At 43.1% G+C, this 24,018-nt stretch overlaps 1 protein-coding gene across 1 annotated transcript in view; it reads right to left on the minus strand.

Moving 5' to 3' along the window:
• Nucleotides 1–637: 637 nt before the first annotated feature.
• The window catches only part of RSPO3 (R-spondin 3), a 61,643-nt gene continuing 38,262 nt past the window's right edge, over nt 638–24,018 (minus strand). The window contains exons 4-5 of the mRNA XM_086632091.1: nt 22,843–23,040; nt 638–831 (exon numbers count right to left, since the gene is read on the minus strand). Of these exons, the coding sequence (XP_086488217.1) occupies nt 638–831; nt 22,843–23,040 (392 nt within the window). The remainder of the gene's footprint in view (nt 832–22,842; nt 23,041–24,018) is intronic.

The raw sequence follows: 24,018 nt of genomic DNA on the forward strand, positions 1-24,018 counted from the left end.
AAGCTGCAGATGCTTCTGCTTCTTTTCTCTCAGCTTGTGAAGCCCTGCTAGCTTTCCCCTGGTGTTTCTCACCCATGTCTGGAGGCCAGACCAGGGAAACAGAGGACAATCTCGTCCTGCTCCACCAGAGGTTATAAACCCTTGGGTTCCTACTGGCTCTTCAGAAACGTTTTCCTCCTTCTCTTAATATTTATGTACAATATATGAAGGGATACGATTTGCATCTTTGATTTAGACATATCTCTTGCCTCATACTTAAACAATAACTTGAAAAATATTTTACAAAGAAAAAAGAACATTGTTCATCTGAATGTCATTCATTATTATATTGCTATATTTTATACCCTATTATTAATATATACAAAAATTCTTAATTGCCTTTTACAGATGCATGGAAGCATATAATATAACAGTTTTAAAGTATCCCATTTTTAGAAAATTTTTTTTCCTTGGCTCATGTCAATCTCTTTAATAAACTATGGTTGCTTGGAGAATATAGGAAGTATTTGGAATGTTGTTTAAAGTTTAATAATAACTGGTAGCATTGTCCATTTGCGGCCTGAACGGTTGGAGCACCTGTCAGGGCGGTCTGGTAGAGATAGCAGCATCATAAGACTTAAACAATCATGGAGGGCTGTTAATGTGCAGTGTCGACGGGTGCCAGGGTCTGTTCTTTATTTGGGGCTTTTCTTTTCTTCGGCTGCGTTTTGTTGTTGTTTTCCCTCTGTTCTCGGTTTTGTCTTCGGGCCGCTCGCCCTTTGCTTTCCTGTCTTGTCTCCTTGCTTTCGTCTTTGTTGGACTTTTTTCTTTTCTCCTCCCTATTTTTTTTCCCTGAAATAAAAATAATGGCACGTTAGAAGATTTGCTCAGGCTGTTGCAATTTCTGACTCCCCTGCTTTGCCATAGCCTGTAAAACCAGCCCTGGATTAGCACCTCCCATTAGAAGCTGGACACTGGTACTAGTGTTTAGAAATCTCCAACTCTTCATCAAACTGCTAAATTCAGCCACTGGACTAGCACCTCCCATCAGCCTGACTCTCAGCAGAGCTGAGAACTCCCTGGGGAGTCCCAGTGCAGTAGTGCTGGTGTAAATCCCTCACACAGCACATCCTGTCTCCCACAGCCAGGGGCACAGCTCCATGCACTCCACCAAAACGCAGCTGGTTTGGGGACATCTATAGCTGAAGCCAAGTAACGTTAACTATTGACTGGTCGAAGTTTATCTTGGGCTGGGACCCAGAGCATATGGTGAGAGGAAATTAGCCATCATGTTACTCCCCTTCACTGCCAATGCTCAGCATCTAGGCCTTTTAAAAATCCTTCTCCCCTTCCTTAACCCCCACCACACCCACATCCCAGGGGATTCTTGGTATTGCAGCATAAATCCCATGACAAAGTGTCAACTCCAGCACAGGTGTGTGACCCTGTTCAGACTAAAAAGTGGTCTTAAGTCTTAAGACTAAAAAATCTCAAGTCAAGCTTTAGATCATTGTTACAAAACTAGGTATTCAAATACTTTATTGCTTTGAATGCTTATAAAGGTAAGATGTTCAAGATTTTGTTACTGCTACAGACCTCTCAAATAAAGCTTCCCATTCCCTTAGGGGCATTAAAACTTTGTGTATTGGCTGAGGAGATGATATTGAATAGTGCGTTTACACTTGGACATAAGGAAGAAATTCTTTTTGACTAGTGTGGTGAGGCACTGGAACAGGTTGCCCAGAGAAGTTGTGGATGCCCCATCCCTGGAAGTGTTCAAGGCCAGGCTGGCTGGGGCTTTGAGCAACCAGATCTAGTGGAAGGTGCCCCTGCCCACAGAAGGGAAGGGCTGAACTAGGTCACCTTTAAGGTCCCTTCCAACCCAAACCAATCTGTTATTCTATGATTCTGTTCCTTCTATTTGCTTCACAAATCAATGCAGGTATGACATTGAATCGAATTTGTACGTACACACAAGCCTAAAACAGATTAGATTTTTTTTCTGTGTAGAACCGGTTCATCTAGTACGCTATGCAGCTGAAATTTATCTGTGGTTAGATGAATCCCAATGATGTCTTCAAAAGCAATCTCACATGAGACTTCCATGACACACTATCATATCGCCCTGTATGCTTGCTTACATGGAGAAATTTCTGAACAAGTATTGAAAAGCATCTGACCAAACTCTGTTTTATGATATCCTGGTAACGATGCTACTGAAAGTAATCTACCCCTCTTTGTTACAGCAAAAGTACTTTCTGCTTTTAAATATCAACAGAGATAATCCAGGCCCTGTGGAGGTAGGTCACAGTGAGGGAGTAGGTGCAGGGACAGCGCCTTTGTTCTGAGAACAGATGACCATCCAAGGAAGAGTAAGTCAGATAAAGGGAGAAAGATTCAGAGGAGGTAAAGAGAGCAAGGAGTAAGACTAAGATGTGAGGATATGCTGTATCCTCTTCTTGTTGTGTAGCTCCATGGGCTTATTTTACAGCTTTCCTTACCATCACTGCCTGAGTTTGGAGAGCAAGGGAAGATTTAGATACACATGGTAAGCCAAGTAGGAACGAACGTCTGCCTTTCTCATCTGTTGTTTCTGAAACATGCAGTAAAATTTTAAACGTAAAATGGCACCTCAAATTTTAGGTAGCCAGTCAGAGATTACGCCAATATACGCCCACATACCTGCAGAATCCCTGTCTGAATTTGGCAATGCCATCTCAAATGTGCAGAGGTGAGCAGGGGAGACCTGCAGAAAGGGCCTGCGAGGCTCAACAAGAGCTACTGCCATGGGGAGAGCCCCACGCAGGAGCAAGCCACATCTCACCCAGCTCTAACACTGCCTCTTACCAATGGATAAATGACAGTATGGAATTTTGTTACAGTGGTTTGTAAATACAGTTGGCCCAAGATGAAATGTTATTTGAATGGAAGCTGTCCAGACATTCAGTGTTTGACATTGTTCACTTGGTGATTAGCCAAAATCCTTCAGCTGTGACTTCCTAACCACAATTTAAGTACGTTGGAATGACATTTAATGTTTTCTCTTTCAGTCATGGATCAAATCTATGCATTTATATGTATGTGTATGAATATGCTAAGGATACGGTGTCTTGCTAGAGGTTTATCTAGGCATGGCTTTACTGTTTCTGTTTTAATCAGACTGGTGTCATTTTAAGGGACAAGCAGAACTGATCTCTGGAAAGTACTTAAAACTCAGTCCTAATCCTCTTCTCCTCTGAAGATAACTAGTTTGGAGTCCCCTGTGCAATTTTATACATGGTTTAATGCCATCATCTCCATGCTGTTGCCATTTGTGAATGCATCTGCCCTCTAGACCTGTGCTGTTCTGCTAATGCCATAAAGCATAGAAGGGTCATCTTTGTTCAGGCTGGTTGTTTAGCCCCTTTCACCCCTATTTTAGTGGGGGTTTTTACATGACAATATAATGTTACTTCCAGTCAGTCCTTGGTTCGGTTTAGACCCAAGAGAAGATTCTGCTAGCAGTTATCTGCTAGCATGGGGGAGTAGCTGGAGCCAAATTCTGGCATGCATCTCTCCCCTTGTTCATATCCCTGCTCTCTTCCCCGGACTTCCAAACAAGAGCGGCCAGCAGGTCACAGGAAGTGATTCTGCCCCTCTACTCTACTCTCGTGAGACCCCACCTGCAGTACTGTGTTCAGCTCTGGGATCCCCAACAAAAGAAGGTCATGGAGCTGTTGGAATGGGTCAAGAGGAGGGCCAGAAAGATGATCAGAGGGCTGAGAGAGGTGGGGCTGTTCAGCCTGGAGAAGAGAAGGCTCCGGGGTGATCTTATTGCAGCCTTCCAGTACTTAAAGGGGGCCTACAGGAAAGCTGGAGAGGGACTTTTTACAATGGCGTGTAGTGATAAGACGAGGGACAATGGCTTTAAACTGAAAGAGGGGAGATTTAGATTGGATATAAGGAAGAAATTCTTCCCTCTGAGGGTGGTGAGGCACTGGAACAGGTTGCCCAGAGAAGTTGTGGATGTCCCATCCCTGGAAGTATTCAAGGCCAGGCTGGATGAGGCTTTGAGCACCGTGATCTAGTGGCAGGTGTCCCTGCCCATGGCAGGAGGGTTGGAACTAGATGATCTTTAAAGGCCCTTCCAACCCAAACCATGCTGTGATTCTATGATTTGTTCCAGAATGTTTTTAGTTCTCTGCACTACTTGCTGAAGCCCACTTCATAACAGCATAGCCAGCTGGGCACCACAAGTTGCGGAAATTCATTGGAAATTTGGGCATTAGGCTATCTGTGAAATGGAAAGTGTAAAAATGACACAGGTCGTTGCAAGTTCGTCTCTGAACTACTTTGCAGAAGAAGAAGAAAAGGTCAAGGGCAGCATTAAAACTGAAGCTCATCAGAGAAGTGAGTGACGCAGCAACATGACTTAGAAGAAGGCGTTCTGCCGGCATTTCGGCTCCCCGCGTGAAGAATGTTTTTCTCAGAAAGCCCTTCTGCGACATTTTACGCACGTGTCTATCTCGGTGCCTTTGCAGGCGGCTCTACCGCGTTTCCACGAGGGTCTCTGCCCGCGGAGGCGGGCCGGGGCCGGCAGGGGGCGCCGCGGCGCCGCGCCAGGCCGCTCCGCGGCGGGAGGCGGCGGGGGGAGCCCGGGCCGGGAGCGGCCCCGCCGGCCGCGGGGGAGGCGAGCGGCTCCGCAGGCGCGGAGGGTCCGTCTCCCTACCGGCGGGTTATTTCTGCGGGAGTTAGCGGCGGGCGTTTCCCGTTCAGTTCCCTCCCTCCGCGCTTTTGCCTTGCTGCTGTATCTTCCATCTACGCTTTGCGTTGCCTACGATGGACTTTTTAAGTATGCAAGGAAAAGGATATTAAAAAAAAGGCACTGTGCTGTGCCACGGCATGGGAATGTTATTGTTTCCTGATGGGTTATAGAATTCTCTTACAGTGATGACTGTTGCTACTAACGTTTACGTCTTCTTACGGGTTCACTAAAACCATCCAAAATTAAAAAAAAAAAAAAAAAGGGTAAGGCTTTTTAAATAGGATAGTCAAACATTTTCCAAGAGAATGTTTTGCTCATGAAGATGTGGATTCATGAGATTCTACTAGTTCTGTGAAGTAATTATTTGACATTAAAATAGCTTTTATTCCAGAACCCAAAATTCCTACAGTCAACTGTGCTGGAAGAATTAGTCTGTAGACAATGCCCAGTGAATTTCCCTGTAGACAGGGGATACTTTACTACTTCTAAGAATAGCAACTTTGTATATTGAAGAAAATCTACAGACATGTTATAATTTTCAGAGAGCAGAAGTTCAAATTAAATGCAGACATGAAATGAATTCAGAGAACATATAACTACATGTCAAATCAGGTTGAAGGTGCTGAGTTCTTGTTAATCTAATTTATAGCCCCTGGTGGAAGAAATCCCTGCATCTGTGTTTATGCAATCTGTGTCTGAATACATCTTTAAGTATGCAACTCAGACTCAGAGACGTCTTTGCGTTATCACAGCACATGTGGTGTTTCCACTAGACCTATAGCTGTGTTTTATGGAGTAAAGGGAGGAAGGGTGCTGACGACTTGGAAGCGCTTGATACTTAAGAGTACCATGAGAGAGAGTTAGTTACTGAAAAAATCGTGACTGATCTGGATTAACTGCCACTGGTTCCAGATTTCATCAGCTTTAGGCATTATCACTTAGTCGCACCCTATTATGATCAGCTGTCATTACTACAGGGAACTCAGAGCAGCATATTTGTTCACTTCTCCCTTCCATGGGCACTGAAACCCCAAACCACCATAGGAAGGCATAAAATCTGATGGTGCAAACTGCTTTGCTTTGGTGGGGGGGTGTCGCAGAGTAGGTCTCATGGAAACCCCAGAAGGATGAGAATCTGGCACCAGGCATTTGGGATGATCCTGTTTGGTTTGGAGAGATCACTTCCACAAAGAAATGTACCCTGGGAGAGCAGAAGGAGCAAGAGGAGTCACTGAACTGTGCCTGGCAGGGTTGCAGGCACCGACCTCATCAGCTCCTATCTGGAAGGGTCCTGGCGCTTCTACTGTGCATGTCACCACGGACCACAAAATCCTCCCCGCTACACTGTAATAAGCTGAAGAGCTATAATAAACGACCACAAGCCACAGCTGTAACGCACCACAGTGTTCTTTCACACCCCTCACAGACTCAGCTGACCTCTCAGCACTTTCCCAGTGACAGGAGCACTGTCAGCACCGGTGCTGCAGTACCAGTGCCCCAGTACCTCCATACTCCACAAGGCACAGCGACAAAACTTGGGGACTAAGTGCCATCCCTCTATATCGCCCTCCGCCTCACCTATCCACATCCTTCTCAGAGACTTTTTAAAGTCCTCTTAGACTAAAAGTCTGTCACCTTTTCCTCATGACACAACCTGGACAACAGCAGCGTGACGTGTGCTGAGCAAAGACCCCAGTAAGAAGAGCATGCCCCAGGCTCTAAAACCACTTACTACAAGCTCTGTCTACAATACATTCCTGTCGTGTTATGCAAATGAGTACATCACTCTCATTTTCCAGAAAAGTGACACATTTTTTTTTCTGGAACACAGGCCGTAGCATGTACTCATGCTGCTTGCCAAGATAACAATCCTCGAAACCCTCAACCAAGCAGTGATGCAAAGGACATTCTCCTTTCGTTCAGAAGCCATTAGTGGCTGATTCATCTGGTACGTCTTGCGGAAGTTTAAACAGCATAACTTTCTTATCAGCAATCATTGTTTTCCTAGTTATAGTGGCCCTGTTTTATAATCACTAGATTTTTGGGTGACCAGAGTGGTGAGAGTCAACAACTGCAGAATGACCTAGGTGCTACGTGGCTCAGTGCATTTCCTGGCCTTACTTACTCTTGAAGATGCATCAACTGCTGAAATGAATCTGGGTAAAATTTTTAAAGGAGGTAAGGTTCAAAGGCATTCAAAGACCAATTAATTTGGCCAAACATAAGTTCTCCTGCTATTGAGATGCATGAGGGCAGTCTGCCTGGCTTCCACATACCAGTCTGGATGAATACAAATCTTAAGGCATGTGTCATATCCACTGTCCTGTGTGATCTTAGATAACCCAAGATACCTCAAATGACACTTATGGTTGAGCAACTGCATTAGAGGACTTAGTGCCTAACTTGTACTTATGTGCCCTATCTCCTCTTGAAAATGGAACTATTTCTCTAGATGTAGACTCTAGGTGATGTTGGAGCCTGAGACCTCCAGAAGCCTTTCTATGAGATTTAGGATCCTTCAGTGTCATTTGCCTCTGAAAATAGGATCTGGAATACTAGATTGCCTTCACTTGAAAAATGTTCTTATTTATGTCGTGTGTGCTAGCCTGTCCTTTCAAGAAGAGGACAATGCTGAGGCAGGCACGTTAGGGGGAATGAGAACATCGTGTCTGACTACAGGGATAGATGAGCCCTGCACAACAGCTGTTTGCATAAAGCAGGCAGAGACGAAAGAGGGGAGGCTGAGCAGATCAGCTGTGCCAAGACAAGAGATGTCAGGCTTTGCTGCTGTAGCAAAGAGCAAGTTGTATCCCATTAGATGTATGGGAAGCAGGAAGGGATCATTTCTTCCATGGGCTGCTTGGGAAATGACACCGCTATACTCAGGAGCTCATAAGCGAGGCTTATGGAAAGTCCCTGGCTTAACTGTCTTGTGAGGACCTCTTTGCAATAGAAGTGGGTTGGATCTGCCTTTCCTGTGCCGTAGAAAAGACGTTGCCAGTGCCTGAAAATACAAGGATATGCTCCAGTCAAAGCGGCAGCTGGGGAAGAGGATTTCTGTAATGAGTTCTGTTTGCTGTTTGTGGAGACATTTACTGCTGTCTCTTCAAACCAGAGCCTGTGGGGATTTATTTCCTTTGCACTTGTCTGTTGAGACTAAGGGAATTTGTTAGCAGCCTTGTTTTAATCAGGACTAATGTTGTGCTAACAAGAGCAATTTTATAATTACATAACAGTTTTCATCTTATAAGATCCTGCAGCTTATAAACTCTGAACACAACTTCCAAAGGCAGGAAAGTAATGGCTATTTAGCAGAGCAGAAAACCACTCCGCATTGCTTGGCACAGGAAGTGACATACACCGTGCCGGTATTTAGGAAAGTGGTGTTTTCTCGCCGAGCTTGCTTTGAGATTTTTAACAATGACTTCTGAACGGGGTTTAAGTTTTACAACTCTCCCAAGACTTGTGAAAAGGTAGAGGAGTGTCCAAATCCACCATACAAGCCTCTTTTTAAGACTAAACAGACTAACAGAATCAGATGCTGATACAAAGATTGGTGATAGCAGTGATTGGTACAGAAAACCTTATCCTGTTGTTAGAGCATCAGAAAGGCAGAAATCTATACTAGTTTTTTTTCTTTTTAGGCAACAATAATCCAAACTCTCTCATTAGCCCAGATTGAGGTAATAAATATAGTCCTTTTTAGAGACTTAGTTCAGCTGGTGCAGGCTTTGGAGAAAACCAGAAATAAAAATGTGATGCTGCATTATGTCAGAGCCTCATGTTTAGTCTGCCTCTCTAGAAATAATCAAGAAAAGTTATACATGATAAGAGACAGATGCTAGCGCCTCAGCGGACATTTGAATTCTTTCTAGTACAATAGTAAAAAGGAGAAAACACACGAAGAAACTTGTGTCTTTAGTACTAAAATTTGTACTTGGAGTTCTCTGAAGGGAGAGATAAACGAGAAAAGATGTTTTCCTTGGCTTTACTTAACCCAATTGCATTAATATAACATGCCCATTCCTAAGATACTCATATGACCCTGATATTCGGATGGATCCATAACAATGGCTTTTTCCCTAAAGGATTACGGCTCAGAGCTGGGCTATACCGATGCCGAGTACAGATCCTGGAGGGGATTTGTAAGTGCTGACTCCAATGCTTGGACCAGGCCAGCACTTCCTGCCCCAGTACTACATGCCGGGGCCAGAGATCCTGGGAACCTTCCACCATTTCATTTGCTGGTATAGGTGCAGCTATACACTCCCGCTGGAGCCCCCTCCTTATGTCTCCTTAAGTTTCCCAGTGTGCCAGGAAGGTGAAGGGAGATGGGGAGTCAACAGGATGCACCTCTGGCCCCACTCTGCATGGTTCACTTGTCCTGTCCGCTCTAAGCACGGTTTGTTTGCGTTCCCGCCCGAGGTGACACCTGTGCTGACAGGTAGACGGGAGCCCATGCGTGTCCCACAGGTAAGCCAGCCCAGCCTGATGGATGGATCGACCAGTTGGCAGCAGCTAATATGCAGGGGGAAGGCAGACCCTGATGGATCCACTCAGCAAAACCATCAACCCAGAGCCAGGGTGCTATTACTTAAATTCACCAGCGGCCCGATTCTGCCCTCCCTTGTACTTGCTTAAACACATGGAGGTCACCGAGGTTGGTCTCTTGTGTAGATGGAGGGAGAATTTGCCTTCAAGGATACTTTTCAAAACAAGTTGTTGAAAAACGACTGTTTATTTCTGTTTCCTGTCTCCAATGTGTGGGTACTATTGCAACTGGTCAAAGCATTCATCCTCCTCTCTCTAGGTAGTGCCAATATTCCCAAACGCATTTTCATGCCTATTGAAATGACGGGTCAGCTTTCTAAATTTCATACAGATCAGAGACTCTAAAGGTCTTCTTTCAAAAAGGGTGACATGACATGTCACTTTAGCCATCTCTGTATGTTTTCTCACCTACTCAGAAGATATCTGACAGTTCACCAGGTAGAGGGCAGCTTGCGGAGAAGGTGTTTTCAATCACCAAGACTCTCAGGCTGCCTCTGAAAAAGGCTCAGGAAATTTTATTCCAAAGTGATTTAGAGCTTAGCCCTAGGAAGCTTGGGGAGCTCGGGTGACCAAGATGCTGTCAAAGGGGTCTCAGGTTTTCAGGCTCTCAAGTCGTTGTCCGCCTGCCGGGTGGGCTGCCAAGGGCCAACCCAATGAACCAGCTGGCAGGATACTAGGCTGAAATCTAACACAAAGGCAAAGTTGCTTCAAAACCTGCCTGCTTTCTGCTGAGGCTTCATTGAAATCAGCAAGCTTCTGGGAAATGTGATGACTTTGATAATCTGGTATTTTCCATTCCTTTAGAAAAATCAGCCCTATAAAATATTTAAAAAAAGATTTCTAAGTAGGGGTCATGGAGGACATGCATGAAAAAAACTTGAATGGAAATATTTTAACACTGCCCGTAAGTCTTCAATTTAAAATGAATCACAGATAGAAGTTGTCCCTGTATTTTTATCCAGGCTGTCTTGTCTTCTTTTTTTTTCCCCCAAGAATGTGATAAGTTTATTCTTTTTTAATCCCTCTGGGAATGAACTGTGCCTTCAGAGCTGTTTGTAGTAACACAGGCTTTGCACATTGAACTGAGCAGCCGGCTTTATGAGTAGCTTGAAGTGGAATGTGAAGAATAAGTATGCCATGTGACAGTCCATCGCTGGAGTCCACTTTATTTGGTATACTTTATAAACTGTCCACCACGCCGTTTAGATCGGATACAGACGATGTTGGATGGCCCAAAGGTTAGATGAGATGCAGCCCCGAGCAGGATGAGAAAGCAGCCTCTCATGACAGAAGACACCAGCAGTATACAACGACAGTTCAGAAGAACTTGCCATAGGCATGTTTTATTTTTCTGCTTGGTGCTTGACTGGTGTCTTAAGAGTTTTACAGCTGTGCTGGTACAATGGTAGCAATCCCAGGCTCTACACTTCCAGGCATGCCTGTGGGGTGTGTGCAGCCCATACAGCGGGGCTGGTTCCAGGAGCAGGGTTGTAGGGCTGCAAAAATGTTCTAGGGAACCCGAAGCAAAAGTTCAGCGTGTGATATTTTCTGTACTACGATGTGTTACAAGAAGTCAGGACTTTCTCTAGCCTCTGAAAACTGGGACTGTGGGGACCAACAGTCTCTTTCCAGCTGCCTCCTGCACCATATGAAGGAACCCACTGTACACTGGTCGACTGGTACGTTCACGCTTCTCTGTAAAACCCAGTAACTAATCACTTTCCTGCCTCCCACAAGAACTTTTACATTAGTCAAAAGGAGAAACTACTACTATTTCTACAGATCTGAGCACCACTTGCGTTTTCTAGCAAATCCTTAGGCACTCTTCTGTAACATCTGAGATCAGCCCTATGAAACGAATAATATTTTGCGAGGGTCTGGTATGACATGCTCAGAAACGCTTTATAGACTGTCATACAGAAGTGCAGAACTCTCTGGGGCAAGAAAACAGCAGACAGTTGGTGCATACAAACTGTAGTAAGATAACAAAAGGAGCAGGATGCATTGTCCAAAGAATCTAGAGCAAATAGACCCTCGACCATAAACTCTAAAAAGGTGCTTAAAATCGTTGATGTGCTTTTGAAAAGGTTACCCAAGATGTCTCTATGTCCAGGAATTTAATTTATGGGCTCTGAAAGAATGAGTTGCTTTCAGTTAGAGATTCCATCAACCTTAAATCTGAATATGCCCTGTAGTATTCAGAGGGATTCAGAAAGATTCTTCCATCTCCATATTGCGTCTTCCACTGTGTCACATTTAAACTTTAGAGATTTACCCATGATAGCTTTAGTTTGATTTAAGACCACTGGGGAAAAATTCCAGCAACATAAAATATACTGTGGCTGCGAATGTGATCCTTTTTCTCAGTGATGAACCTTTTTTTTTCTTTATAATACAGTCTTCATATCAATTCCTCAGGCTCCACAACTGTAAAGTGAAGATGGCAGTTCCTTAATTTTGCTGAGTGCTTTGGGATCCATGGATGAAAACCACTACTGGTGCAAATCAAAGCGACTGAAGTGGACAGAGAGACAACTCCTTACTTCAGCTAATGTTTTGATGGTCCAAACATCGTGCTTCAGTCAGATAGAGAGCTCGGGGTCCTTCTTTACAGAGTACAGTTTCCTAGAGAGCTTGGGGTCCTTCTTTACAGAGTACAGTTTCCTAGCTCATGCTTAAAAGTAGCAGGAGCTGAATCACCCACTGGCATTCCCTCCCACCTCCCACATCCGTGCAAGAAATAAAATCAGTTCCTCTGAATTTAAGCTAAATCCTTCTGGTTTAGCAATGCACATTTCTACTTAAGCAATAAACATCTGTCGTCTGCCATTCATTAATATTAATTATAAATGGTCCCTAACTCATGGGATCCAAGTCCACCAGCTGAGATTCTTCCAACTCTGACCTTGTTAGGGTTTGTATAAAAAGTGTTCGGAAGGGTCCTTCGAAGCTTGAAGCCAACAGTAAGTGCAATTTGCAGAGTACAGCGTTTAGATTATGCACTTAAAACAAGGGCAGTCAGAAAGGGTGATGGGGAGCGGGGGAGGGATGGAAGGAGGGAATACAGAGCTTGAAACAGCGTTCCTCTAAACGCTTAAGAGTTTTAGACCTTTCTGCAGGCTAATGACAGGGAGAGGCATTGTCCATAATGAAACTGGCCCATCCATTAAGCATTACTGTAAATGAAAGGTTGCGTGAATTAAAGGTTGTTCGTCTCATGTTTCAGGAATGTAGCTGTGTTTCATGTCTGAAGCCTATTTTCCTTTTAAATGGAGTTCTTCAGATGACAAATGAGAGAGAATTTCAGAAAGCAAATGGTAAGAAGTAAATACATGCTTGAGAACAAAGCAGAGACATAACTGGAGCTGTAAATCTTTATACTGGGGCTACTGTTTGCCATAGATATTGAGGATTAGATTAGAATTGAGAAATTTCATTACTGGGTCATTTTGCTTGTAAACCAAAAAATAATAGAAAAATCCCCACAGTTAATGGTTAAATTTGAGCCTTAATATCACCTGTATATCTTTCACTCATGGACCGCTGATTAATTCTTTGCTACCATTTTGAATTTCAAGGAATTAATAGAAATAGAAAAAAAAATAGAAAAATGTAGGGGAAAAAAAATAGAAAATGTAAGGAACAATTTTTCTCAAGTTTATGTGGCTGCCGCATCTTTAAATGATAAATTATTATTTTTTTCTCCCCTTTAATTTCTTGTCACTGCAAAACTGGTTCAACAAAAATTACTGAAAAATAGTACTTGTTTGCATCAGTCCTTAAAATTAGCTCACTTCTTTTCAGGCCTAAGCATATCGCACTATGGCCTTCATGGGCCACATCTTCATCCACTCTTAAAATACACACAGCTTCAGTGCAGAGACGTGCTAGCTTATCTTCCTGGTGAATCAGTGTAACGAGTCCACGGAAATTTTCTGTAAGAAAGTCCAGTCCTATACTCTTCCCATAACAATGTTTCAAAACTGATGAATGCAAAGAGGAACACGAACAGATATCTCAGCAGTGCAAATGACTAAACTCAACAAAATGACAGGAAAATTGGTTTTAGTTCCTTGACTCAGGCCCAAATAAAAGTCTGAGCTTGGCAAAGGCAACAGGAGGCCCTGTATTGATGTCAATGGACAGAGATACTTACATTTGTGCTCTGTAGATGTGCAGTATGCTAGCTCTTTGTGGCAGTCTTACAGAAAGCAACAGGCAAGAGAAAATTTTGTGGAAATTTTGTAGCAATTTTAGAAATGCTTATCAAAGCATTATCTAGTCCCCTACTAGGCTATGAAGCTGAATTACTGTACTTAGCCTGTCTCTGATGGATGTTTGTGTAACCTCCTTTAAAATCTTCCATGATGGAGATTCCCACAACCTCTGTCCTGATCTTTACAACCTCTGATAATAACTTTGGATGTTATCATCTCGTTGGGAACACTCTGAAGCTCCTCTAGACTTTTGTAAAGGAAAGTTATGGCAGCAAGTGTTTTCTTTTTCAAAGTTCTGAGGTTGGAAGAGAGCTGGGAGGTGGCAGCCTAAGCAGACCAAAGGCTACATGAGGTGTCAGAGCTGGCAGGGAGGGTGAGCTGAGAAGAGACGAGGAGACTGGAGATGCAGAGATCTGGGTGGGGAAAAGCAAACAGAGCTGGGTGGGGAAGAACAGGCAAATATCCAGTAAGATGAGGAGAAATAGCAGCCAAAAAGTGCTGCTTTATTTTCGCTTTGTTACAAAGGAATCCTGCAAATCCCTTCTCTACAGCTAGATCCAAAGTACTCTGAAGTCAATGGGCTTTCAGTGGGTCTTGGATCAGATCCTTTAGAAGAGCGGCAGCTATGACACAATAGTGAATGAGTGCCATTGCTGTCCACGATTGGCAGCATTATAGCAGCATTGCTATACATGGACGTGTTCCACAGCCCTGGATTTAGCTGATTAAACAGTGCTGCATGTGTCACCATTAGACTTGAAACATCCACTGCCTGATTTACTCCATAGCTCGCATACCCCAAATGTTTTACATTCTTAGACTAAATTTGATAGATGTACTAACAAACTTCTCTCTTGCATTTGTTCTTCTTCCCAGGGCACGCAGGCCAAAATAGTGAGGGGTTTAGATCTCCAGGTGGTGAGGACTGGGTGAGCCCTGCTGTCAGCAGCCACTTCCCTTTACTCTGTGGTAAAATTGCCCAAAGGTGAGAAAACAGCTTGCTGTGGTCTTCTGGAGAGTCAAGAGAAAGAAGTTGGCAAGATACCTTGCCATGACCTGCAGGCTGGGAGAAGCTCATTTCTTCTCCCAGCTGTAAGAAATGTGTCCCTCAGAAAGAGCTCCCTAAAGCACTGGAAGTTAGGGCAAGGACTTCAGGAACATCAACTGCAAGAAGTGATAGAAGGACCAGTGTGGAGAGAAAGATGATTAAGTGAGGACGTGAAGGCAGAGCAAGCAAGTGGTGTGGGGTAGGAGGGAGCGATACTCTGCCCTTTCACACGTGGTCTCTGCCCTGTGCTGGGAGGAGAGAGGAGCCGCAGTTTCCTGTTTGCCTCTCCCTGTAACACAACAATGTGATGTCTCTGAAGGGGAAGGTGCCGTGGGTGAGTAAAGCAGAGCTGTACCAGGAAAGAAGGCCAGTGACCTGGCAGACCCCTGCGTATCTGCACAGCATGACTGGTAGTTTGTTTTAGGACTTGGTTTGACCTGCCAGAGCCATCCCTCTTCCCCAGTCACATCTGCTATGGAGGGAATAGCCCCAGCTAGCTTGGATGCAAGCCAGAAGATGGTCCTTGGCCTTGTGGCCAAGGAGCAGACCTTTGCCTGCTTTTCTTTGGCAGTATAGACATAGCTACAGATTTCACCTTCTAAAGCTGGAGCTGCTCCTCTCAATCTCAAACATTTTTATTCGAGAGGGAAGATGTTAGGCAGGTGCTGGAAATTTGGTGCTGAATGAATACCTGATGGGCACTTTGGAAGGCGGTGGAAGAAGGGTTCATGAGAGGTTTGTAATTCCTCCTTTTTTTTCCTACAGAGCTCAGGCATCTAAAAGATAGTCAGCCAGCCAATTCTGGAGCACAAGGAGGCACTAGAAGGGAACATCAGAAGAGAAAAAGCTGATTTCTATCTCTTATTTGGTTTACTGATCTGAGGAGAACAGCTCTCACGTCATTCACGTTTTCACAGAAGAATGCAATCAGCTTTTCTCTTTGATTCACTTCTCTTAGGGGAACAATTGACCACATGCTTCTATCTCAGCTTTAACACCTTTCCCATTAATATGAGGTTGATGCTGTTTACCAGCAGTGTGTCCAGCACATGTTTAATAGCACGCTCCAGAGGACCTCAGGGCAGCTGAGTGACCTCCCCTCTGCTCCCAGGCCCACCGGGACAGGCAGGAGAGGGGAGGTGGCAGGAGAGGAACTGGCAGTAGGAGAGGAGAACATCTCTGAGGAGCACAGAGGCAGCATCAGCCCAGTACCCTGCGAGTACCCTGGATACGTGTCTGTCAGAACTGGGAGGTGTGATGAGAGTTTAGTGTTCATGCTAACACAAACAAAATAAACATACTTGTAGCAAAAGGCGATATTACTATTCATTAGTTCAGATTTTAAGGTCTTGGTTTGCAGGTAGTAACCTGATAAGACTTTCGAAACGGCCTGTGATTAAATTTTGAAACTATTATGATTGAAGTTTAAAATGGCTTTTTCCAACCTTTTCAGCCCTTGAATTCTAGAGCTAGTAACTCCTCTATTATTAGCTATTTGGATTCACAAATCTCTCTGACTCGTCTCGGTCCCGTTTTTCCCCTCTCAACCCTTCTCACCCAAATCTCTCTTCTAGACAGTGACCCTGTCCACTGGCCTGCGGCGGCGGGCAGCCCTGTGCTATCCCTGCCCTGCCTTGCCCAGGGTGTCCCCAGGACGCCATTTCGCTTCGTGTCGCAACCAGCGGATTCCCAGTCTCGACAGCCTTACTCTTGGTGGCTGGAAATGTGTTAAAGTTAAAGAGTCAAAACCCCTGCAAGGAAAGGAAATGAGAGGTCCTCTTGGCAGCAACAAACAGAAAATAAACAACCAAACTCTTCACAAGACAGATTCCTCAATTATAGTAACTCAGGCTCGCAAAGGCCAGAGTTATGACCCGTTGGTGTACGCAGTATGTAAACACAGGGATGCAGTAATTAGCTTTGTGTTCCTTTTGAGGCTTCGGAAGTCCTGTGACCCGCCGTGGAGTAAGGTCATTAACCCTAACCGCACTGGTGACCTTCGCACAGGACACCCCGTCTCTCTCAGTTACACGAGCGAACTGTGCACTGCGATGGCTCTCTGGCTCACGTGCTCCAGCCGTCCGGCTTTAAATGCCGACGAGCTGTGTATGAGGGGGAGGATGTGACTTTTGGGATGAGCCGTCACTGGAATAGCTTACTTTCCCATGTAGCTATGCTTAGGACTTAAATGTGGTTAAGAGAAAATACTCAGTACCAAAAACATCCAGGATTTCACCCAATTATTATTTTTTTTAATCAGAAAAATTTGTTTAAAAATAGTACACTGGGGAATTATTGGATTGGTGTGTGCCTCAGTTACCCTGGGAAGAGACTTTTATCTTTGGTGTGTGGAGTGTGTAGGGATAGACTATTCATAACTTGTTCTGTAAAGGGCAATTCACCTTTGAATAAACAGGTGTAGAGCCATTACTAGATGTTTATCAACAAACACAATAAAAAAACTGCTCTAACCTTGATTTTGCCAGCAATAAATGAAAGCAATATTTTGAATTTTGGGGAATTTGGGGATTTTGATTTACTGTGGCTGACCCGTGGATGCCCTGAAACATGTTCATCTTGCTCTACAGAGTCAGCCTGGGTGAATCCTGGTTTAGATTTTGCAGTGTTATGAAGTCATTACTGTGCAGACGGAGAAAATGTGCTAATTCTAAGCATGTAATAGTTAGCAGGTAAAAGTACACATCACTCATACTAGGCTGTCCTTAACAGTCATTGGAAAGAAGCACTTTCAGGAGGCAAATTATTTTGCCCTTCTTAGAATCCATGTTACAGTGTCATGGATCCCCCTACTCAAGTGAAGGATTAACTCCACAATTAATGTGACCCTCCCAGAACTTACTTTGACAAAAACAACTAATTTTTAGCTGTCCAACTTCAGTGCAGTGAAGCCCACCATGCTCTTGAGAGCTTGTCTGAATTCTCAGATAGCAAAAACCTGTCTGTGAAAATTGCATCAACGTCCAATTCAGATTGTCCGGTATGAAACATTGCTCAACAAAATGCACAAGCAACTGTTCCAGAGGCCTGGAGTCCAAAATTTTGGGGAAAAAAATTATATTACCACATGAATAAACACATTGATGTGGCACATCCTTATGCAAGTCTTAAGCAGCTACACAGAATTTTCTATGGGTTGTGAAGACCATCAAACCCTGATTTTATGTGACACGATTCAAAACCCGTACAAAGAAGTGATGAAACTCGCACTTATTTCAAATGACTTTCTTCACTACTGTACTTCCATGTACATTTTTAAAATGTAATGCAACTTACACATGTTTTCTTTTAGTAGGGGCTCTCTTTTTCTTTCTCTGTTTTGCCAGGGACAACTTAATTGACCGTTAATGAAATCACAGTGCACCTCAACCGGAGATCAGCTGCAGAAACTTTTCTTTGTGAGAAACGCTAAAGGAGCAACTTTGTTTAGACTCCAGAGCTCTCTGTGCTCTGCTGTTACACGGATCCATATGGCATCAGAGCGTGTAGATTACAGTGGGTAACTCAATGATTTTAAGAAGTGAGTGAAATTAGTTTATTGCCTAACACTCTACGTTTGTTAATATTAAGTTACGTTGTTTTCAGCTAAAGTAAATTCTTGAGGAATGGCTTGGGATTTTTAGCTGAGTGATGGTTTTGGAAATGTGATGGGTGCCTGATAGGCCTCTTTCCTCACACCATAGCCAACTGAAGACATTTTCAGACGTGATCTGATTAGCATGTTTGAAGCATTATGCGGACATATAGCAATAAGGAGTGGAGGAACTAGTTCAAAGAAACAACAGAGATGACCTGAGTCTCAGTTCTCTAAGCTATTCAAATCAAACCTGGATTTTTATATTCCAGTGCAGGATAGAAGCGTATATTTTACTTAATTTCCCCAAAATATATAGGCTTCCTCATTAAAACTGCTCAACAACAAATCCTGTTCCCTTCTGTTCCCTTCTGTTCACCAGTCTGCATCTAGAATTCAGTTCCTTATCTCAAAGGCACTGCTTTCTCTCTTATTCTTGCTGTACACTAAAAAAAAATCACAGCGTAACATCTATATTCTCCTTACAGTACAAACTATTAATGACAAGCTACCTTGCTGCCAGGGCATCGCAGCCTTGTGAATTTTGACCCTTATCCTTTCGTAATGGTATCCTGCTTTCAAACTGTACAAGGCAACAATTCCTACACTCCACAGTGAAAAAGGAATTTGCTATTCTACATTCATCCCACCATCTTTTCACATCTAATGCTTGAATTTTTGCCTGTTTGGAACAGGAGCTTTCTTTGATCTGTGTTTGCACAGAACTGGACATGGTTAACATTGGTGCCCTCCTTTGAACATGTAAATGCCACCAGCATGGAAATGAAACAATATATGAACAAGCAACACTTGAAGTGTATTTATTTTTTTACAATAAAACTGTGTAACCTATATAGCCTATCTATCAGCTTGCACAATACCCAACCCTTTAAGATGTCTTCCTTGTTCATAGCCACGCACTTAGTCTTTTGGTGAGTGGTTTCAGTCTCTTCAAATGGATCAGAACATGTTCTCTGAAAGCACTTAACACTGTCTGCTCTATGGAGGTTTTAGTTGGGACTCAATAGAAAGTCATATCGTAAATGTTCTCTTCTTGGCAGAATTACTCATGCATGAAAACATGCAAATCCTTCCCCATAAATACCTTTGTATGCAATTCTGATATTTGTCTTTTGGTCAGTACAAGTCAGTCTCACATGTTTGCAGATAGCTGTCTAAAGGGACTTGCATTTGGCCAGAGCACATTTATTAAGGCAAAGAAATAATATTGATTAATAATTTTCTATGTTTGCTGATCTCTGCAAGTTATGCTTTTCCAGGACATCTAAAAATGCATTTGCCATTTGTGGACTTGGCTACAGGAAACACTTGACTCTCAAAGTATGTCTAGAAGTGAAAGACAGGAGCTAAGAATATGTTAAGTGTGGAAAGGTAAAAGTAACAGTGAACTGTACTGGGGAAAGAGAACAGAAATACGTGAGCGAGAGAAAGGAAGAAGAAGAAACGGGAACTTAAAATCATATAGTCGTGCAGACTAAGAAGAGCTCACCATCATGGGATTAAAAGAGAACAATTATGAAATAAATTACAATGAAGTTTAGATGGGACTGAACTATAAAAGGAGCCTGTATGTGAAACACATGGGAGTTGCCACATCAGAACACACCAGGATCAACTAATTTAGTGCTAAAATGAGTAGGAAGAATCTTTTAGGCTAGTCAGGCTATTTGTAACCTCACTATTCCCATTCATTTGCATTCATTCTGAAATTACTAGCACCTTCGCCTAGTAAAATTTCATTTTATAGCCAGCGAGGGGAAACAAAAAAAAGAGTTGCAATAGATCTCACCAGCTTTAATGACATGCCAGCAGATGGGAAAAAAAAAAAAATCCTCTCTTCATCTGTATTATCTTGTTTTGCATAGCTATTCCAGAAACATATCTGTGCTTCTGTGTGATAGCAGCGACTTAACTGACTAACATCCTGTTTCTGACCTCAACTTCTTGAGCAAAGTCACTGAGGCATCTGTGACGAGCATACCCCGTCATCATGTGGTCTTTGCCCTAACTGCCTCGGCCGCAGACATCTACTCAACATGGGAATGGCAGAGGCCAACTAAACTAATTCTCTCTTCATCGCCATGGAGAAAAGATTAGCAGCACTGTTGGTTAACTGCTGAGTCTGCTGGTAGACTTCAAAAGCTGATGGATGCCGCAGAAGCTAAACTCAAGAGCAATGCCTGAGTGGCAATGGGGAGTGGTAAAATGCAAAAGAGCATTTTTGATATTTCTTAACAGTAAATACAAGCATATTTACTTTCCCTTCCCTTTCCCAAAGTGTTTCTGTTGTTATCTCCTTCTCCACTTGCTGACTGGACAAAACTAGCCTAGGAAGAGAACCTGGCTTGGTTTCTTGTGTAATTACTCTGTTGTTCCAAGGGGAACAGGAGTTTCCCTCTGTGTAATAAGGGACAGTGGCAGTAAGGAAGATAAGTTGCCTGGAGATTAAGTTGGAAAGCTTCATTTCCCCACGCCAGTAGGAACAGAAGGAAAACTTTTAGTTTAATTCTCAGTTTCCTGGCTTGTGTCACCATAATCCGTCCCTTTAAGCTATTTTAACCTAATGCTTTATGTGTGAATTTCCTCAGTTTTATTAAGGATTATCTTTTTTATATATAATGTTAAATTCATCTCCCTGTGAAGGGGTATGAAAGTGAATGGGACAGACTTTTGGGGCTACATTTACAGAGAATTGTACAGTGCTAGATTTCAGAACATTTTTGAAAAAGGAATCTCAGACATACACATAAAAATCCCAAGGGCAGAATTGGAACACAAGTTCCATCTGCTTGCATTAGTTTCAAAGGAAATGTCTACTGAGTGTAAAACAGGCGAGAATATAGTCCGTGACTTGCTCAAATGGAAGAAAAAAAAAACACCTTTATGTGCATTGCAGAAAAAAAAAAAAGAAAAAGATTCACAATTGTGAAGGAATTCTTGTGGTGCACAGTATTTTTCAAGTATGGCTTGGCTCAGATCCCATAAAATAAGAACTGACAGTAAAATACGTGAGTAGTTTCTTTTAAAGTACTTACTACACAGGAACAGCAGGCATTTCACAAAGAGAAATGTCTTGTCCAATCTGAAGAGATCGCCAAATTGCCATAAGCAAATCACTACATAATTATCACCTCAAAAAAAAAACAGTTTCACAGTTCTAAGATTACAGTTCAGTCCTACATTTTCAACATTCACAAAATTAGCTTTGGTAGGAAAAAACTCGACTCTTTTCTGCCAGTTACAGTGGGCTAACAAGACTGTGTTTCAAATTGTGCCACTATGCAGAAGCAGAAGCAAGTATATTGTTATGGACATTTTCGATATAGAGTCTACCCATAAGAGGATCCATAAATAGCTTGCCATGGCTGCTCCCATGAGACAGATACACCTCTCTACCTCTTCGAGGCACTGCCCAACACAAGGAGGTTGAGCCAACCTCAGGGAGGTGACATCTGCCTCATAGGTTGCCATAAATCAGCAGATCTAGCCAGTTCTTGGGTAAGGGAGAGGCACTTGTAGCTATCTGGTTCATAAGATCTTTCTGCTAAAGTTGTTTTCCTTCTCATGAGATGTATCCCTAGGGAACAAGCCAACTTTCAAAGGATTATAAGCTTTAACAGTTCTATAAGTAATCTGCAGCAACTCTAGTGACCATTTAACAATGAAACAGAAGTTCCTACTTGGTACCAGCTGCCAGCTGGGGCTGACTCACACACGTTCACACAGGGGTCAGCTGCTCCACCTGTTCCACTCATCCTCAAAAGAGGTGAAATCCTGGTTTGAGCATGGGAGGTATTGGGAAAAATGGAAGGGATGGGGAAAAGAAAATATTCCATCAACACTCCTGTGCCAACCATAGTAACTTTACCGAGGACAGAGCAAGTAACTTCCCTCCTACAAGAAGCATAGAAAAGGGAGCAATGGAATAGCAATCGCTACTGGGTGGAATTTGTATAAATTATTATTTCATAGACTTCTTAAGCGTCTCCCATTCTTAACATGTAGAATGCCATTCACAAGGTGCTGTGATGGGGAATAAGTCCAATGATCTGGCTCGCATGGAGCGGTGGTTCTGCTGGCACTGTTGCTTATTGGGCAAAACCAAGAGGAGTTTCCCTTGGCTGCCACGCAGTGCTGTGGTCTTTCTCCCATGCTGGGACTCCATGAGTCAGATGCAGATGGCAGGATCAGGCCATGTTGTTCAGCCAGAGCTAGTACAAAGTGTTCAGAGTGGGAGAGAGGCCACAGCACTGCAATCATAAGAGCGATGGTCTTACCTGTAAAGAAGCATGAAATAGGGATCAGTTTGGAGGAATCCAACAGTTTAAGTGTGAATCTTGGCTGCCTGATACCAAACAAACAACTCCCGCCATGATATGTTTTATGATGAATCTTTTTGTTCTGAGCTCCACATGCAACCCCTCATCTTGGCAGCTCTTTCATCAGAACTGAGAGAGAACGTTCCTTCCCATCCAACCCACCCTGTCCTCTCTGGATCACACAGAGCATGTTTTTTGAGCAGCGTTAGTACTTTATTTACTCCAGGCAAGGGCACAGTTCTCTCCAGCCCAAACAACACCACATCAATGGGAGCTTTGGTGAAGCCTGCAATTGAGGTCTGGGAAGTCAGATGTAAATTATTAAACAAGCACAATACCAATCTCATATTATGACGATGATAATGTGGTACCTTTTCCTTCCTTCTGACATCTCTTTCTTTGTACAATACATTTTCTGCTCTCGCTTGTAGCTGGGCAAGGATTGCCCATTGCTGACGGATGCTGTACGATCTCTCTGACCCTTACTTCATTTCCTCTTTTGAAACCACATGTTTTTCCTTTCTTTGTGCAAGGGCTCCATGGACTCCACTCACTAGCTTCACAGTGCACTGCAATAAACATAGGACAAGCTGAGCCTGACCAATATCTTTTTGTATTCACAATGCATATGGTACATTCATTGGTTCTGCATCAGCCAAAAGACAGAAACAATTAAAGGAATTAATCAGGATTTGCAGCAGTGAATTGAGAGAAATTGGACTGCTGAGAATATATTGCACAAAATAATGTCAAATAACTATGTCAGTTACTATTTTGTACTCGCTGTCTTGTAATTCCATTCCTGAAATGGGGCAACACCACCACAGTTGATCTCAATGAAATCAGTTACTGGGGCTTGTTCTGAGGTTGCTTTGGCTTTGTGGAGGTATAAATCCTTATAGCTTCAGTGGAAGCTTTGGTCATGCCTATGTGAAAGGAGAGTGAAGTCACTGGGTCAAGCTACTGCAGCTGGTCTTGAAGGTATTGAATTTGGAAATGAATAGAGTTATAAAGGACCAACTGGTATCAAAAGGCATTACTTTAAGAATCAAGTATCTTTGGTGATCTGCTGCTTGGTATTCAGTTTAAATGGTGGAAGAGCCATCATCTGTAGCATACACAAGCTGTAAGTAGGCAAAGCAGAGGAGATTTTGGGTTGAGGGTGTGCAAGCTTTTCAGAAAAGTGCAGGTTGCAGCTTTCAAACCACAGTGATGTGAATGCGCGTTCCGTACTATTGGGAACTCAAAGGTGTGCAGGTGGACACTTGTCCTAACAGTGTAAGCAAAAATGAGAGAAAAATTGGAAGCTTAACAACATGCTCTTAATGCCTATTCTTCTTTTATGCCATCTCCTCAGTATCCTTCTCTTGATAAAAGATAGTAAACATTTATATTTACTTTACGTTCACATGTGTTCTTAGGACTATAAACTGTCACTAAAGAAGGAAAGACTTCCAACCCCTCTGTAAGGAGGAATTTGTAAGTCAACATTTTTCCAGCTCCAGAATTGACTTTCAATTTTTTCAAAACCTAAAAATATAACTGAC

Source organism: Tauraco erythrolophus, chromosome 2, assembly GCF_009769465.1.
Source record: "Tauraco erythrolophus isolate bTauEry1 chromosome 2, bTauEry1.pri, whole genome shotgun sequence".
In the NCBI taxonomy this organism is placed as follows: Eukaryota; Metazoa; Chordata; class Aves; order Musophagiformes; family Musophagidae; genus Tauraco; species Tauraco erythrolophus.